The sequence below is a fragment of the Capra hircus genome, chromosome 25, assembly GCF_001704415.2.
Source record: "Capra hircus breed San Clemente chromosome 25, ASM170441v1, whole genome shotgun sequence".
Classification (NCBI taxonomy): Eukaryota; Metazoa; Chordata; class Mammalia; order Artiodactyla; family Bovidae; genus Capra; species Capra hircus.
The window spans coordinates 11,257,824-11,277,877 of NC_030832.1; the positions used below are offsets into that span (position 1 = coordinate 11,257,824).

Genomic DNA, 20,054 nt, shown 5'->3' on the forward strand with positions numbered 1-20,054 from the left:
GAAGCTCCAAAGCACTTCTGAGAGCCAAACTTGAACCCAAAGAAGGTCATGGCCACTGTCTGGTGGCCTGCTGCCCTCCTGATCAGCTACAGCTTTCTGAATGCCGGCTAAAGCATTACATAGAAGTACACTCAGCAAATTGATGAGATGCACCAAAAACTGCCTGTAGCCAGCACTGGTCAGCAGAATGGGCCCAATTCTTTCCCACGACAATGCCTGACCGCAGGTCACACAACCCGCACTTCAAAAATTGAATGAATTTGACTACAAAGTTTTGCCTCATCTGCCATATTCACCTGACCTCTCACCAACTGACCACCACTTTTTCAGGCATCTCAACATCTTCCTGTTTGCAGGGAAAAAACACTTTCACAACCAGCAGGAGGCAAAAAGTGCTAAGGTCTGTTGAATCCCAAGGCATGGGTTTTTATGCTACAGGGACAAACAAACTTATCTCTCATTGGCAAAAAATGCATTGATTGTAACGGTTCCTATTTTGATTACTAAAGATATGTTTGAGCCTAGATACAATGTTTAAAATTCGTGGTCTGAAACTTCCATTACTTTTAAATCAGGCTAATACCTAGGAATAAAACTGCTGTGTCATATGGGGGACTTTCATTTTTTAACAAATTGTACAGGGTTGTACAATCCTAACATTCTTGTACAGGATTTTTGTTTATTCACTACTCACAGAACACTTCTGGTACTTCTGCTCATCAGATATTAGGTTTTTTTTTTCCTCCCCACATGAAACAATTCTGGGAAACACACTGGGTGTACTACAATGTTACTCAGCTCTGACATTATCTACCTAGATATCAGGTCAGATTCCAAAGGTTAAGGTTCAGTGCCACCAGCCTGCCTCACTGCACTTCAGATGCAAGTTCAGGTCCTTCTGGGCTTCCGACTGATCAGCTCTAAAGTGGAGGTTCCCACAATGCCCTTGTCCGGTTAAACGAAATTTGCTATAGGGCTCACAGAACTCAGGGAAACATTTCACCTACTACACCACTGGCTTATTATAAAAGGATATAACTCAGGCACAGCCAGATGAAGAGGGGCACAGAGCTTCTCTGCTCTCTCAGGTGTGTCACCTCCAGCACCGTCACCCATCCTTTGGGTTTTCATGGAAACTCTACTACCTGGCACCATTGCTTAAAACATCACTTGTGGTGGCTGATGGTGGTTTAGTCGCTAAGTCATGTTCCACTCTTTGCGACCCCATGGACTGTAGCCCACTGGGCTCCTCTGTCGGTAGGATTTCCCAGGCAAGAATACTAGAGTGCGGTGCCAATTCCTTCTCCAGGGGCTCTTCCTGACCCAGGGATTAAACTCAGGTCTCTAGCATTGCAGGCAGAGTCTTTGCTGTCTGAGCCTCAGGAAGCCCCAAAACATCACTTGCTGGTGATTAATTCAGTCTCCAGCCTCCTGGCCCTCCCCTGAGGTTGGGGGATGGGCCTGAAAGTCCCCACCTTCTAATCTGGTTCCCTGGGCAACCAGTTCCAATCTATTGATTTCTAAAAGTTGCCTCATTAGACAGTTCAGTCCAGTCACTCAGTCGTGTCCAACTCTTTGAGACCCCATGGACTGCAGCATGCCAGGCTTCCCTATCCATCACCAACTCCCAGAGCTTGTTCAAACTCATGTCCATTGAGTTGGTGATGCCATCCAACCATCTCATCCTCTGTCATCCCTTTCTTCTCCTGCCTTCAATCTTTCCCAGCATCAGGGTCTTTTCAAATGAATCAGTTCTTCATATAAGTTGGCCAAAGATTTGGCGCTTCAGCATCAGTCCTTCCAATGAATATTTAGGATTGATTTCCTTTAGGATTGACTTGTTTGATCTCCTTGCAGTCCAACGGACTCTCAAGAGTCTTCTCCAACACCACAGTTTAAAAGCATCAATTCTTCAGCACTCAGCTTTCTTTATAGTCCAACTCTCACATCCATACATGACTACTGGAGAAACCATAGCTTTGACCAGATGGACCTTTTTTGGCAAAGTAATATTTCTGCTTTTTAATGTGCTGTCTAGTTGGTCACAGGTTTTCTTCCAAGGAGCAAGCGTTTTTTAATTTCATGGCTGCAGTCACCATCATCAATGATTTTGAAGCTCAAGAAAATAAAGTCTGTCACCGTTTCCATTGTTTCCCCACCTATTTGTCAAGAAGTGATGGGACTAGATGCCATGATCTTCCTTTTTTGAATGTTGAGTTTTAAGCCAACTTTTTCACTCTCCTCTTTCACTTTCATCAAGGAATCCTTAACTCTCAGCATTTAAGGAATTCCAAGGGTTTTAGGAACTTTGCTTGGGACAGGGATGAAGACCAAAAATATATTTCTTATTATGCATCACAGTATCACAAGAATTGTACCAAAGTCTCACTAACATTTGGTATTGTCAACCTTTTACCCTTTTAGCAATTTTACTTAGTGACAGATAGCACTGCACTGTAGTTTTAATTTGTACTTCCATGTGAGCATTTTTCATGTGTTTGTTAGCCTTTCATATATTTTAAGTGTCTGTTCAAATATTTCATCCATCTTTTTTAGTAACCTTTTTAAAATTGAGTTGCAATGGTTCCTTACATATTCTGGATACAGCTATGCTGCAAATATATCATTCCAGTATGTGGCTTGCCTTCTGATTTCTTAGTGATGTCTTTTGAACAGCAGAATCTTTTCAAAGTTCAATTTGGTGATATTTTGTATTTGCTGAGAGTTTGGAATTTGTAAACTTCTTTTACCAAATATGGGAATTTGCTGGCTTTAGAGTCTTCAGATATATTTTTGCTCCATGAGTCCCCTTTTGGGGACTCATATTACTTACTAGCCCCTGATACCGGGAAAGACTGAGGGCAGAAGGAGAAGAGGGCATCAGAGGATAAAATGGTGGATGCATCACCAATGCAATGGACATGAACTTGGGCAAACTTCGGGAGATGGTGAGGGACAGAGAGGCCTGGCATGCTGCAGTGCAAGGGGTTGCAAAGAGTTGGACACGGCTGGGCGACCGAACAATAACATTACCTGTATGGGGGCTTTCCTGGTGGCTCAGACGATAAAGAATCTGCTATATTTGCTTCCCTGGTGGCACAGAGGTAAAGAATCTGCCTGCCAATGTAGGAGACACAGGTTCAATCCTTGGGTTGGGAAGATCCCCTGGAGAAGGAAATGGCAACCCACTCTGGTATTCTTGTCTGGAAAGATTCCATGGACACAAGAGCCTGGCAGGCTATTGGACACGACTGAGCACACACACACTTTACCTGTATTTTAGACCTTTTGACATTGTCCCACAGGCCCCTGAGGCTTTTTTTCCAAACTCTTTTTTTCTTTTCTTTTATTCAATATTTATTTATTTACTTAGCTGTGCTGGGTCTTAGTTGCGGTATGAAGGATCTAGTTTCCTGCACAGGGATAGAACCTGGTCCCCCTGCATTGGAAGCATGGCGTCTTATCAACTGGACCACGAAGCAAGTTCCTTCTTTAAGCTGGGTGATTTCTATTCACCTGTCTTCATGTTCATCCATTCCATTCTGATATTAAGCCCATTCAGGAAATTTTAAAATTTCAGATATTGTTTTTTTGATTCAGAAATTTCCATTTGATAATTTTTATACGTTTTATTTCTTAGATGAGCTATCCTTTATATCAATTCATCATAAGCATATTTTTCACTTCTTTGAGCATTGTCTTCACAGCTGCTTTATTGCCCCAGTGTGATAATCCCAACATTTGGGATATCTTGGGATTGACTGCCTTTTCCTTTGAGAGCGACTCACATTTTCTTGTTGTTTTTGTTTTCTTGTACATCACGTGATGTGGACTGCATCCTGGGAATCGTGCATGCTAAGCTGTGGAGACTTGAGATTCTGTTATATTCCTCTGAAGAATGTCGAGGCTTCTGCTTTAGCAGGTGGTTAACTTGATTAGACTCAAATGGCAAGTTCTTCGTTGCTTGCCCTCAGCAGCAGTCCAAATAGCAGTTCAGTTCTTTAAGCTTCTGCTGCTCAGTTCATGTATCCTTAGAGTTAAGCCAGAGATTTGCATGAAATTCACTTAGAAAATCAGGAGATGACCATCCCCAGCTGCCTGGGATTCTTCACTCTCCAGTGACCCGCGCTTCCTCCCTGGCGTCTCCGGTCAGATAGACGGTAGGTTTGGGAGAAACCTTTATCCATCTCAGCTGACTGCTCTACAACTGTGGTTAACCCTCAGGGCAAAGTGAAGAGGGGAGGGAAAGTTCTGAGCTCCCTGCTTCTGTTCACTCTCCAAATGACCAAGAAGGTTTTAAAATGCATAGTTATCTGCAGAAGGACTGGTCTGTGGGAACTAAACCACTCAGCTCTGAGTGAAGCTCATTCCTTTTTCTATTTCTTCAGTGTGCACCAGTCTGAACTTACAAAAAAAAAAAAAAAAAAGAATTCCTCTTCAACCCTTCTGTGACTTCCATCTGTCTTTTCTTGTGCTGAAACAAAGATGTTCCCTAAAGGTCTATTTTAAGGTTGTGACCTTAAGGCTCTTCCAGGACTGCTAAATTTTCTCAGGAATCTCATTCACTCACGTAACATTTCTGGGAAGCACTTCCATGATGCATTTTTCACTTCTTTTGAGGCCCTCACTTGGATTTCCAGCCCTCTCTTTTCCCATATATGCTTTGGTCTGGAATCAGTCCCTTCTCTGGGCTCACCTGCTTTAGTTACCGGTACAGTATTTGTTCAGTAAGCAGGACTTAGAATTACCAAGTCAGGGACACTTCTCTTTTCACTCCCAATTTCTTCACTTTGAGTGGAGAACCAAAGATAACACTGATATTGTTATTCACTGGCCTGTTGTTGACAATACCTAACTTTAAGGACAATCCCAAAAGAACTACCACAAGGCTTGGGGATATGGCCTCTTCTCCTTCCTTCCTTCCCTGTGTTGAGTGTTAATGTATTACGTGAATACATTACAATATTGATGTCACCATCAGTATTGCTGGACATCTTATTCCACATTCATTGCTGAGTCCTTATTGAGCAGCTGCTCTGTCCCAGGCAGGGCTCTAAGCATTGGGAAGAGTGGCCAATGAGACGGACAAAGTCCTTCCTTGCATTCTGGGTGTGGGTGGGTGGTACAGATCATGGAAAAACAAGCAAAGTTCTTAGTGATATGCTATGAAGAAAATAAATGAGCAGGGGAGGCGATGCCTGTGGCGGATAAGGAGCATAACAACAGACAGGTGGGGAAAGAAGGCCATTCTGAGGATTTCTGAGCTGAAGCCCCAAAGGACAGGAAGCCAGTTCCCATCAGAGAAGACAGCAAGTACATAGGGCAGTGGGGCTGTCAGCAAGAGCAAGGGGGCGGAGCCGAGAGGTGGGGCGGGGAAGAGTGGGCGGGGCCTGGGAAGTCACAGGAAGGAGTCTGAACTTCGTTCTAAAAGAGATGCAAAGTCCCTTTAAGGAAGAAAATTACTTTTTGAAGACAAATATCAGAACAGAAATATAAAAGGTAATTTTTGAATATTTACATTTAATGGAATTCATTTACAGAGTTTTTTTTTTTTAACTTCTATAGTTCCTTTGGGTTTTATTTAAAGAAAAAAGCCAATCTGAATATATATATATATTTGTGTGTGTGTGTGTAGTCACTAATGAAAATCTAATGACGGAAAAAGAGAATTTAGTCACTAAAATGTTTTCTAGAAAGATGCTAGAGGTCATTTATTAATCAAAGAAAAAAATCCCTCATTTTGCGTGTATATAAATATACACAAAGAGCTCTCCAATGGCATTAAGACAGTATTTTATGAAGTTACAAAAAAAAATCAATATTACCTGTCAAGTACTATCTCTTGCATGTGCAACCAAAACCGCCAAGGTTATCTGAACAAGAAATCCCTGGCGTCTATTACAGAGAGCTTTTAATAGAACTTGCTTTGACAATTTATTCCTAAGTCTTTTTTCCCCTTAGCTCAATACAGTATTGCCTCTTAATTTCACAACTGCAAAAGGCTGTTTTAGACACTACTTGGGGAATAAGTACTAAGAGTTCCAGTAAATGCAAATGATGTTTTTGCTACCTTTTCTCAAAAGATTTCACATTAGAGAACAGACTGTAATATTAAATTGTATTCTGTATATATAGATTTATAACTCAGTATCTTTTGCCGGTTCAGTTCAGTCGCTCAGTTATGTCCAACTCTTTGCGACCCCATGAATCACAACACGTCAGGCCTCCCTGTCCATCACCAACTCCCAGAGTTTACCCAAACTCATGTCTATCAAGTCAGTGATGCCATCCAGCCATCTCATCGTCGGTTGTCCCCTTCTCCTCTTGCCCACAATCCCTCCCAGCATCAGGGTCTTTTCCAATGAGTCAACTCTTTGCATGAGGTGGCCAAAGTACTGGAGTTTCAGCCTCACATCAGTCCTTCCAATGAACACCCAGGACTGATCTCCTTTAGGATGGACTGGTTGGATCTTCTTGCAGTCCTGGGGACTCTCAAGTGTCTTCTCCAACACCACAATTCAAAAGCATCAATTCTTTGGTGCTCAGCTTTCTTCACAGTCCAACTCTCACAACCATACATGACTACTGGAAAAACCATAGCCTTGACTAGATGGACCTTAGTCAGCAAAGTAATGTCTCTGCTTTTGAATATGCTGTCTAGGTTGGTCATCACTTTCCTTCCAAGGAGTAAGCATCTTTTAATTTCACGGCTGAAATCATCATCTGCAGTGATTTTGGAGCCTCCTAAAATAAAGCCTGACACTGTTTCCCCATCTATTTGCCATGAAGTGATGGGACCAGATGCCATGATCTTCATTTTCTGAATGTTGAGCTTTAAGACAACTTTTTCACTCTCCTCTTTCACTTTCATTGAGAGGCGTCTTAGTTCCTCTTGGGGACTTCCCAGGTGGCTCAGGGGTAAAGAATCTGTATGCCAGAGACGTGGGTTTGATTCCTGGATCAGGAAGATTCCCTGGACGAGGAAATGGCAATCCACTCCAGTATTCTTGCCTGGAAAATCCCGTGAACAGAGGTGCCCGGTGGACTGCAGTCCATGGGGTCACAAAGAGTCAGACACAACTGAGTGACTGAGCACGCACACAAGATAAATGGTCCTAGTTTTGTTTTTTATAGTGCTATGAACATTGTCATTGTTCAGTCGCTCAGTCGTGTCCAACTCTTTGCGACCCCGTGGACTGCAGCATGCCAGGCTTCCCTGTCCTTCACCATGTATCCTTTAAAAACTTTTTTATTGGAGTATAGTTGATTTACAATGTTGTGTTAGTTCCTGCCATACAGTAAAGTGAATCAGTTACATGTATACATATGTCCACTCTTTTTTAGATTCTTTTCCTAGTTATTCATCTCAATTGACATGAATTTGACCAAACTCTGGGCGACAGTGAAGGACAGGGGAGCCTGGCGTGCTGCAGCCCATAGGGTCTTAAAGAGTCAGACACGACTTAGCAACTGAATCACAACAAGAAGTTATTCAGGCTTAAAACTTGAGTCTATTAGGGACTATCTTGGAATACTGAAAATCAAGACATTATGAAATGCTCCAGGGAATTCACCACATCCCCCTGTCCCCACTCTTCCCTCCAACTGGAGAGGACACATGGCTGAAGACTGGAGATGAGCTTATTTATTGTGAAAAGCAAATATGGGTAAGATGGTCATCTCTCCACCTGTGGTCCACAAACCCACTCCTGAGTCTTGACAACCCGATTCTAGATCACTGTAAACACTCTTCTTCCTTTAACAGTCCCTTATTTCTTTTCCAATTAAAATCATTAATTGAAAAGGTGAGCCCTGAGAGAGCAGCTGGTTCCCTACCCCCTGGAGCAGGAACCTGAACAAGGAAGGAAGAATCACCCGCTGAAGCATCTACTGGTGTGGCCAGAGCTATGTCCTGTGGCCCATTATGGTTCAGTTCAGCTTTTCAGTTTCCTCCAGTGAAAATTCTCTGCCTGGAACAACCTGTTCCTTGGACAGGCTTTTGCCACCCTGAACCTGGTGTCAGAGAAGGGGCTTCTGGGCCCTGCTCAGGCTTTGCAAACCTTGGGATGAAGTCCCAGAGCCTCTGACTAACACTGAGTGCCAAATATTGACTACTGCCAAATGCAGGTATAAACCTCTCACTTGTGAAGAATGTTTTCCAGGAAAGAGGATAGTGTTGGGGAACATAGGCTCAGCAGCTGGACTGTTTACACTTCAATCCTGACTTGCCCACTGTGACCTTGGCCAAGTGGTCCCACTACTCTGAGCCAAAGGACTTAAAACAGTACTTAGCACATAATCAACAATCAAAACCATGGCATTTATGATCATGGTATGTTTTATTATTTATCATGGCATAAGGCACTTTTAAAGAAATATATCTCTTTTCAAAAGGAAAAGGAATCATAAGTGAACACACTGGTAATTAACAACAATCAGACTGATAACACTTTCCTAACTCCTTTCTGAACCTAACACCACTGGAAAATAATGCTGTTTGGCATACATACTGAGGAAACCAGAATTGAAAGAGACACGTGTACCCTTAATGGTCATCACAGCACTGTTTACAATAGCTAGGACATGGAAGCAACCTAGATGTCCATCAGCAGATGAATGGATAAGAAAGCTCTGGTACATATACACAATGGAGTATTACTCAGCTATTAAAAAGAATGCATTTGAATCAGTTCTAATAAGGTGGATGAAACTGGAGCCTATTATACAGAGTGAAGTAAGTCAGAAAGAAAAACACCAATACAGTATATTAATGCATATATATGGAATTTAGAAAGATGATAATGATGACCCTGTATGCGAGACAGCAAAAGACATAGATGTAGAGAACAGACTTTTGGACTCTGTGGAAGAAAGTGAGGGTGGGATGATTTAAGAGAATAGCACTGAAACTTGTATATTATCATATGTGAAATAGATCACCATTCCAGGTTCGATGCATGAGGCAGGGTGCTCAGGGCTGGTGCAGTGGGATGACCCTGAGGGATGGGATGGGGAGAGAGGTGGGAGGGAGGGTCAGGATGGGGAACACATGTACACCCATGGCTGATTCATGTGAATGTATGGCAAAAACCACCACAATATTGTAAAGTAATTAGCCTCCAATTAAAATTAAAACAAAACAAACAAACAAAAAACAAAGTAAAAAAAATTCAAAATAATAAAAAAAAAATGGAGAGGATTTCATGGGATTCCCTCTTAGTATATTCTTGCTGTGTATTGAGTCAATTACCTTCCTTATTAGGTTTCTGGAAAAGGAGATCTAGAAGTTTCATTTCCATTACTTTGAATTATTTCCATATCTTTTCCCAAACCCAAGTGCCACAGTCTAGAGTATTTCTTACAGGTGACATGACAAGGCGTCTCCATTAGCCCTTGGTGATGAACTCTCCCCAATGGCCCCCAGAAACCCTGAATCTGCATTGACGATTCCAGTTCACAAGTTACGACATCCCAGGCCTCAGAAATCAAGGCTTACTGGTTAAACCTCTTCCTGAATTCCTCTCCTTGATTTCTTCTAGCCACATCTGTTGCAAAGAAAGATGAACACAAGGCAAGAATGCAGCAGAACTCTTAAATAGGAGCATACTAATTTTCAAAATTTTTAATTTTCTTGCCACATAACAATGAGCTATGGTGTGTCACTGATCTGGAGTATAATTAACTTCTTGTCTTTTGTTCCTTATGAATTTACATATCCAATTATCTTTCTCTTTAATTTCTCATGGTTTTGCTACATTGACTAAAACTTTTCAACATGAAAGTCATTTAATTTAATGGACTTTGCAGTTCATTTGTAACCAGTTTTTTTGTTTGTTTTGTTTTGTTTTTTTTTAGGATGACTGAATGCTACTGTGTAACACTGTGAAGTTTTTCTTCACAGGAAAACAGGCAGGATGGTGATACCCAGGTTCCTGGTCCACCAGGACATCTGCTGAAAAAGATGTGGATGGGCTAACGCAGTGGTCGGGAGCAGCGGAGGAGCAGCAGCGGTGAGGTAGATTAAGCAAAGACAATGTTGATTTTAACTCGTCCGTGCTCCTTGATCAAGGCACCAGCGAGCGCATTTAATCAAAGCTAGTGCCAATTTAGACAACGTGGCTGAAACCACTGGTTTTGCCCCAGAGTAATTTATGCTTGGTTTCTGGAGAACTCTGCATGAGCTCCCATGTTTTCTGTGAAAGCAGAGCTAAGAATCTCATAAACAGATGATTCCCATCACAGGAGAACGTGGAGGGAGTTGCTGCAGCAATGAATGAGAGGGAATCAGGTGTGCCGCCCTTGACTGAAGAGATGGGCCTTCAAGGGCTCGGTTCTAGTCTCTGGGATGAGGTTTTCAAATATGGACAATCTATGGCTTCCCAGGTGGTTCTTGCCTGGAAAATTCCCTGGACAGGGGAGCGTGGATGCTATGGTGCATAGGATCGCAAAGAGTCAGACGCGACTAAGTGACTGAGCACACACACTTAGGAGCAAAGGTGACTTTTCTAGCTGCCAAGAAGGTAAACTCAACATTTGACCTGTATCAACTTCATCACTGGTCCCAGACTTTAACAGCAAATGTCAGCAACTCAGCTCCTTATTAAGATGAGTCTGCAGCTCTAGTAATGGGACATGGTGATTTGTTTTGTTAGGAAGGAAAAGAGATGACCTTCATTTTGCTTAACATTTTGGGAGTCCTGACCACAGTTTATTATAATCAGATGCAGTTTGCTCAAAGGATCATCAGAGATCATACTTGGATGTCAAGGTGCAACTGAAGTTGACAGGCAGACATTTACCAAAGGCTGCCAGAAAACCATCTAATGAAGAGCAGAGTTGAGAAACACATCATTAGGAGAATGCATTTAATCACCTATGCAGGGATATTCTAACAATATCATTTATTCTTTCATTTCCAGGTTTCTCCCTCCTCTCTTTTGTAAAGGGAGGGCAGTTCCATTTGAGTATCATATAGGGCAGGACCCAGCTCTCTGATTTAAGCAGAAGGACATAAATTCACAAATCTGCCTGGAATACTTTTTTTTAAAAATTTCAATAAGGGGTTGTTTGCAGCTACTGTTTCTAACAAAATAACAGTAGAAGTGAAAAGTAAATCAATCATAATCAGCGATTAGTTTTCCTTCAACAGATCCATCAGATCGTCTTCTATTCCCTTCTCATTCAGCTCATCTAGGCTGTAGTATCGGTGGACGATTTTCTCGGCGGTGACCACCACGACTCGGAGCCCGTGGGGATCTTTGCCCAGCTGGCACCCGATGGCGGATGACACCACCATGTCGAGGTTCCGGTAGGTGCCCCCAGCATTCCTGTGGTAGTGGCCTGAAAACACAGCCTTGACACCTGCAGGGGAGGGAGAGAGCGTTAGGGCGCCAAGGATTTCCACTGAGATAACCGGGGGGGCTCCAAGGGTTTCTTCTGTGAACAGCGGCACATTATTAGTTATAAATACATGATATTATTCAGCATTATATAATAAATATGAAGGTGGCATATGTGACATCTAGAATCTTTCCAAGGATAACTCAGTACACAATACATTATTCACCTGTTTGTCACGGTTCGCACAGGAAGTACTAGGGAACCAGAAGTAGTATGTATTTGTGCCTAGCCACATTCGACTCTTTATGACCCCATGGACTGTAGCCCGCCAGGCCCCTCTGTCCACGCAATTTTCCAGCGAGGATACTGGAGTGGACTGCCATGTCCTCCTCCAGGGGATCTTCCTGACTCAGGGATTGAACCCGTGTCTCTCGTGTCTCCTGCACTGGCAGGCGGGTTCTTCGCCACTGAGCCACCAGGGAAGCCCCAAGGAACACGGAAAGAGAGGGTGATAAGGTGAATGACTGAGAGATGAAGGGAACCTTCTGAGGCCCACATAAACAGCCACAGGAGGCGGAAGGCACGTGTCCATGAAAAATAGCGTTTATGGAGTTCTAATCAAGACAGCACAGCAAGGTCAACATTTAATGTACCGCTTCCTCTCCAAACTAAGAGCCGCGATGGATAAAATACAAAAAAGGAAACCAAAGGACAGACGTAGCCTTCAAAACCAAAATAAACAGTTCTAGTGACCAGAAAAAAAGCAGAAAGACAGAGTAGTGAGTGGGAGCTGAGCTCTTATAATCGAGACTGAAAGCACTTTCTCTGAGATAAGGAAATAAAGGTTGGCTCCTGGCGGAAACAGGGAAGCCTCAATACCTCCATTTATGGAAGGAGATTGAAGGAAACCTGTGCTGCCCTGGGCCAGGGCAGTGCTGAGCTGGTGTGGTTAACAAGTGCTCAAAAAAAAAAAAAAAAAAAGAGGCTTGACCTGTAGAGTCAGACATGACTTAGTGGCTGAACAACAACAAAACGTATAGCGGAACTACGTGTAACTTTGTCCTGCATTTTCCATGTCTCTTGTTAATATGTTATCACACTTTCATAATTTTAGAAATAAGAAAAAATAGGCCAAAAAAAAAAAAAAGGAAATAAAATTATGTCTTCCTTCCACCACCACACACACACAAAAGAAACTGGTAAATGTTTGTTGAGTATTACCTTTGCTCCTTAATATAATTTATTTAATGATGAGTTCATATAATTAAATTGTAGTAATGGCTTTTACCAACCAACTCATATAGCTCCTTAATATTTAATCACTGGTTTTCCTGTACTGGTAGGAGATGTCTCCAGCCCAGCACTGGGTGAAAGTTGACTGCAACCCGTGGACCTAAGCAGGGAAGATAGACACGGGCTCAGGTCAAGGAACCAAAACGTGTTTCCCCAGGATGACTGTGGGACCAGGACCTTAAAGCACTATTACAAAGCCTGGTCCCAGATGGATACTTTTGGGGTGGAAGTAACCAAAACCAGTGGACAGAGAAAAGTTAGTCAAGAGAAAAGTTAGGGGGAAAACAGAACTTCAAAATACTTCTTACTCAAATTGAACCTGAAATAAAAAATCCTCCCAGCCATGAAAATCTCATGCTAAGTAATGAACTCTTCAATCAGGGACATGAATTCACGTCATGGGAAATCAATGATATCAACAGTCTGGAAAATATTTAAAATAAATATTTGGCTCTCTCAAATATTCTCAATAAAGGACTAATATCGGTAAAAAAGAACTAGATGTTATGAAACAAAACAGGCATGAAGTGAATAAGAATAGTTGGTAATGAAAATTTAGAAATGGTGAGCATACAAGTTAAAGTTTTAAAACAAAACTCTCAATAACTTGGATAAGTTGTAGACTAGACACTAATCAGACAGGGCCTCAGTGAGTGAAAAGGAAGAACTGAGGAGCTGAATCAGAAAACAACAGAGACCCAGACTCAAGCAATACGAACGAGCAATTCGAAGGACCCAAAGGATGGGTTAAGAGCATCGGTGAATGCGTAAGAGGAAAGGGGACCGAAGAAAGGGGGCAATAAGAGCAAGAACAGCTTGAAGAAATAATAGCTGGGAATTTTCCAGAAAGGAGGAACATATGCGTTTTCAAAAAAACAGGACTAAGTAGGATACATAAAAATCAATGCATACCGACATATGCCATGGTAAAATTACGGAGCATCAGAAAGAAAAGTTTTCGAAAGATAATCATGGCAAAAATATTATAAAGGAATGGCAGTTAGACAGGTAGCAGGCATCTCAATCATAAAAGAACCAGGGAGTAACACCTTCAAAATGCTTAGGGCAAGTAACTGTGAACTCAGTTTTTTTACCTAGCTAAACCATCATTCAAATTTAAGGGCTTTTAAATAGATACATGTTTGTACATATAAAGACTAAGAGTCTACCACTTCTCAGAACATTATGCTAAGTTAAGAAATGTCCAGAATGGGCATATCCATAGTGTAAGAAGGCGCACTAGAAGTTGCTGGAGGAAGAGGGGAAAGAAGGAATGGGGATGACTGCTAACAAGCACAGTTTCTTGCAGAATGGTAAAAATGGTCTGGAATTAAGACAGTGGCAATGGTGGCACAGTTCTGTGAATATATCAAGACCACTGAATTTTGTAATAACATTTACTAAATTTTTTTAGTTCCTTGGACTGCAAGGAGATCAAATCTGTCAATCCTAAAGGAAATCAACGCTGAATATTCATTGGAAGGACTGATGCTGAAGCTCCAATACTTTGGCCATCTGATGTGAAGAGCTGACTCACTGGAAAAGACCCTGATGCTGGGGAAGATTGAGGGCAGGAGGAGAAGGGGACGACGGAGGATGTGATGGTTGGATGGCATCACCGACTCAATGGACATGAATTTGAGCAAACTCTAGGGGATAGTGAAGAACAGGGAAGCCTGGCGTGCAGACAGGGTCGCAAAGATTCGGACATGACTTAGTGACTGAACAACAACATGATTGGGATTAAAACAGTAATTGATCTCTGTGATCATAATTATGGCATGAGAAAAATATCAGATAGATCCCAGTAGACCTTTTAACTTCATGGCTGCAGTCACCATCCACAGTGATTTTGGAGCCCAAGAAAAGAAAATCTGTCACTGCTTCCACTTTTTCCCCTTCTATTTGCCAATAGATGTTCTATAAAATACCTGACCAGTACTTCTCAAAACTGTAAAAGTCATCAAAAACACGGAAAGTCTAAGAAATGGTCACAGGAAGAGGCATTCACACCATGGAACACTACTCAGCAATGAAAAGGAATCAACTACTGAGAGATGCAATGTCTTGAATGGATATCAAGGAAATTTCACTGATCTAAAAAAAAGCCAACTCAAAAGGTTCCATATTGTATGATTCCATTTACCTAATTCTTTCTTTCTTTGGCTGTGCTGGGTCTTCGTTGCAGCACATGGGATCTTGAGCTGCAGCATGCAGGATCTAGTTCCCTGACCAGGGACTGAACCCAGGCCCCCTGCACTGGAAGGGCAGAGTCTTAGCCACTGGACCATCAGGGAAGTCCCCACTTCCATTACATTCTTAAGGTGACAATATTACGGATATGGTTGCTAGGAGTTAGGGCCAGGGGTGCAGGGGGTTGGGTATGGGTGTGGCTACAGGAGGGATCCTCATGGTGAAGGAATTATTCTGCATTTGACAATGATTCTGGAAAGCATGACTATAACATGATCCAAATGTTGAGCCCTGCTCATTAGTAGAGGTCTGGGAAACTGAACAGAGCCCTGCAGACTATAGCCACTCTCCTGCAGTAGGAACTGAGACCCACCTGGGCATAGGTGGGGCTGTCTGCCGGCCTGGGCCCGCAGCTAGGGATGGAAAGAAAGGTGACCCAGGTTTCCCTACTTAAAACAGCCAAGGGTGGGGAGACAGCTATTTCCAAGGACTGTTAAGATGCAAATGGATACAACTCATTTCAGAGGGTAAATACGTGCAACTGGGTTCTCACATTTTGTTGTGCATTCCCCTAGACCAATGCCAACATTTTCACATAAACATATCCTTTGGAAATAGCACAGAAGAGCCCATAGGTGTAGGTGTGTTGTGTCTGTGGTCATAAATACAGAGTATGCACAGAGGCATTATTTATAATATTCATTTACAGGAGACTTGATAAATTATAGGGCATGTATTTTTCTTAAAAAAAAAAAAAAAAGAGGTAGATTTACATACACCAGTGTTGAAGGGCACCAAATATATTATTAAGTATGAACAGCAAGATGTAAAAAAAAGTTGTGTGGTCTTATTTTTGTAAAATAAAGGTAACGTCCACATGTAAAACAGATACCTAGTGGGAAGTTGCTATATAACACAAGGAGCTCAACCCGGTGCTCTGTGATGACCTAGAAGGGTGGGAGGGAGGCTCAAGAGAGAGAGTTCTGTATATATGTATACACACACACACACACACACACACACACACACACACATGCGGCTGACTCCCGTTGTTGTATGGCAGAAACCAACACAACACTGTAAAGCGATTACTCTCCAACTAAAAAAGAAAAAGACAACATCTGTATGAGAGCATGTGTGTGTGTGTGTTTGTATCCTCAGCTGAATGGGGGACAAAGAGACACTAAACTCCCATGGGTGATTTCACAGCCAGGCTAGTGGGGGGGTGGGGTTAGCAAGGGAGGAGGCATCACTTTTTATGTTTTCATTACTGTAATGTTTACAGTGATCATGAACTGACCTGGCGATCCCAAGCCAACATCGAGGTGACATGGACCAGGAAAGGAGGACAGGAGGGACGGAGCCGTGTGGCTAAAAGCTGCAGCTGGAACCGTGTCACTGAGCACGTGAACAGCTCCTGACCATGCAGGCTGGAGGGCTGTGAAAATGTCTGCCTGCTCCACTGCCCTCCTGGGCTTTCCGAGCCTTATGGTCTGTGCTGTTGGAAGTCCCAGTGGGAGCGTGTGCAATTAGACCCTCCTTGGGGAGCTCCTAATGGCCAGTCAGAAAGCACTTAGTATTATTATTTTGTTGTCTGCTAAATTATGTTTATGAAATTTGGCTCTTAATGCCTAATTCATAGTTGCAAACTGTACTATTCTAGAAGGAATGCTTGGCAATTTTGAAAGTAGCTCGCATTAGCCATAATTAGCTGTAAAAACTCACTTATGTTTAAATTTCACGCTGTACTTATTGGCATTTGCAGAGACAGGAGCATTAACAGAGACTGTGCAAGTGACCAGCAGAGCTTTCAGAACGGGTATCGGCGGGCTGTGGACAGCTGGGTTTCTCCACCACCAGCAAACCCCATCCATTCTCCACCCCAGGCCCCTGAGTGCTGGTCGTTTATTGTTAATGTCCCGAGTCACAGAAAATGAGGGTTTTTAGGTGAGCAAAGATGCCAAAGGGGACCAGAAATAAAGATTTTGCAAGGGACTGTTAGCAAGCAGAGGGATTGTGTTCAGACCCTTCTCGTTTAAAAGAGATCTCATTCCATTACAATAAAGAACTCGGTATTTGCATCCTGAAAAGGCACTGAGGCAATGACCATTTTATAAATTACAAAGGGATGTCAGGCAAGAGGCTAAAGTCTGTCTCAAAGTAGGGACACACGATTGACTCTCCACTCTCCTGGGTACTGGTGTGGATTTCAAGGCTCTGCGACATTCCCGGTTAGCCCAGAGATGAGACTCAGGTGGGAAGAGCGGGAGCCTCTTCTTGGGATGGTACACTGCAAGTTTCTGGGTCTCTTTCCCACCTCCTGGGAAGTCCAGGAGTTTTGAACCCCCTCATGCCTCCCAGTCCTGTCCCAAGTAAGGGCAGACACTGAGGCAGAGTGGGTGGAGGGAAGCCTGGAAGCAGGGCAGGACTCGAAGGACTTTTCACCTACCATCTTGCTGAATCCTCCCAATAGACCTCTGTCCTGGGGGGTGGGGGCACAGAAGTCATTCCCATTTTACAGATGAGAAGACTGAGGCACGGAGAAGTTAAGGAACTAAGGCAAAGGGACTGGGTTAGAAAATAGGGCAGCCAGGATCAGAACCCAGGTACTCAGATGCCAGAGCCCAAGCCTGCAGACTTGGGTTCTGTCCTTGGGGATCTTGGGCCACTTACTGACCTTGGTGAACCTCGACTTCCTCACCTGTAAGAGAATAATGACACTTGTCTCATCAGTGACAGAGAGGTTTGGATAAGGTCATAGATGCTGACCCTTTTGCGACCCCATGGACTGTAGCCCACCAGGCGCCTCTGTCCATGGAGCACTCAGTAAACAGTGGGTGTTCCCCATCTCCCCCGAGAAGCACCTCCTGGAGGGGGACATAGACACAACCAGCTTGGCCCGGTAACATGCAGGCTTGTCTGAGTTACTTCTGCCACCAGGACCTGTATGAAGTCTGAGCCATCCCGGTTTGGTATTAGCTTTTGATGGGGACGCATTGATTCACAACTCGATGCAGGTTAAGGAATGTGTTAATAAATCATGGTTTCCCTGACAAGGGGATTGATTTTAGCGGTGTTTTCTAGAGTTGGGCAGAATTTCCATTCGGCCCGTTCATCAGTCATCTGTGGCCGACATGGCTCTGTGGTTCCTTAATTGAGTATTATGTATAGATTGTTTTTGAATTATGAACTGCTGTAAGGAGATGACAAGCATCTTCTTAAATTACCACCAGAGGAAGAATTCCTGGCCGAGACAGCCCCTACATCAGGAGGAAGTCTTCCGTGGCATTAGCTTCGTATTTATTTCTCCATGCTATCAAGTCATAAAGATGCTATAAAGGCTATTTTTAAGCTGCCCTGATTCAAGTTCATTTCAAATCAATCAGAGGATTAGGAGGCAACCTCCATATAATTTAATATTCTCATTAATATCAGAAACTTGCCTTGAATCAATCAGGAAATCAGGGATGCACCCTGGTAACAATTTTGGTATTAAAAACTGACTTCCTTAATGCCTTCGGTGTTACTTAGGCTTGGAGGGTGTAAACAGATTCTCCGTGGGCACTTTTTACTTTTATCCTGCCTGAGTACGTTTATGAAAATGCTGTGCATCTTTACGTTGCCAGCTGTCACAGTGAAAATGGTGTCACAAATCATTAGTCACACTCAATTTATTCTGTCTCAGTGGTAAGGGGGAAAAAATGGTCCTCATAAAAGAAGAAAAGGGCAAGAGAAATAAAGGAAGGTTGGTTTGAACATACAGAAGTGAAATGAAAGTCGCTCAGTCGTGTTCGACTGTGTGACACCACGGACTATGCAGCCCATGGAATTCTCCAGGCCAGAATACTAGAGCGGGTAGCCTTTCCCTTCTCCAGGGGATCTTCCCAACCCAGGGATCAAACCCAGGTCTCCCGCATTGCTGACAGATTTTTTACTAGCTGAGCCACAAGAAGGGCCCAAACATACAGAAAGCAGGTATAAATAATCCCTCTTGCAGGTAAGCAATTTCTCAGCAGGCAGCTCAGATGCAAGCCTGGAGATGATGATCCCTGCCCTGCAGGAAGCCAGTGGCCTGGGATGGCTGAGATAGCATCAGGGGAGATATCAGAATACAAGAATACCAGAGTGGGTTGCCATTCTCTTCTACAGGGAATCTTTCCAACCAGGGATTGAAGCTGGGTCTCCCACATTGTGGGCAGATTCTTTACCGCCTGAAGAATCAGGGAAGCCCCAGCAAGACATACTTCATATTAAATTATGATATTGAGTTGCCAATTTGGGAGTTCTAGATTCCAGTACAATAGCTCTCGGAATCTCACTGGCAGGTATCTTTTCAGATGCCCAAGAATCTGCAACCCAAGTCTGCTAGAGACTGTGGAGAAAGGAAACGGCCTGCTCCTGGTTCTCTGGGTGAGGTAGGATGCTGTTTCTTCAGGCGATTCAAGGCAATGGACATTTGCTGAGCTCCCTCCCGAAGCCAGGTGTTGGTGGAGCCTAGAGGGGCACCCAGATCAACCGTTTCTAGCAATCAAGAGCTTAAAGTCTACAGCTGGGTAGAGACTATGTAAAGTGCTTTCATAATAAAATGCAGAAAGTGAAAATAACAGTTTAGCCGTTTTATTTACTGAGCATCTGCTCTGAGCTGAGCACTCTGCACGTGCACCATCTCAGTTAAGCTTCATAAGGACCCCCTCGAGGAAGATAATGTCCCCTTTTAACAGATGATGGGATCAGGCACAGAGAGGTTAAGGAACTTGCCCAGGGTCACACAGCTAGAATTTGTACCTGGATCAGACTGCCTCAGAAGTAGCTGCTCTGTCTACCACCCTGGAGGTACAAAGTGCATGGATCATGGGTGGTGCTGGGGCATAGTAAGAAGGCTTCCTGGAGGGGGTGGCTTTGACCTAAGCACATCCTCAACTTCTTCCAGTTCTTTGGTTGTGCCTGACCTGGGACTTGAAGGCTGGTCATGATGGTGATGGTTGTTGTTCAGATGCTTAGTTGTGTCTGACTCTTTGCGACCCCATGGACTGCAGCACGCCAGGCTTCCCTGTCCATCACCATCTCCCAGAACTTGCTCAACCTCATGTCCACTGAGCCAGGGATGCTATGCAACCATCTCACCCTCTGTTGCCCCTTCTCCTCCTGCCCGCAATCTTTCCCAGCATCAAGTTCTTTTCCAATGAGCTGGCTCTTTGCATCGGGTGGCCAAAGTATTAGAGCTTCAG

General features: G+C 43.4%; 1 protein-coding gene across 1 annotated transcript in view; it reads right to left on the minus strand.

Moving 5' to 3' along the window:
* Positions 9,608-20,054, minus strand: part of CPPED1 (calcineurin like phosphoesterase domain containing 1) — a 131,980-nt gene continuing 121,533 nt past the window's right edge. Inside the window, exon 4 of the mRNA XM_005697514.3 lies at positions 9,608-11,361. Coding sequence (XP_005697571.1) covers positions 11,132-11,361 — 230 coding nt within the window. The 3' untranslated portion in view covers positions 9,608-11,131. The remainder of the gene's footprint in view (positions 11,362-20,054) is intronic.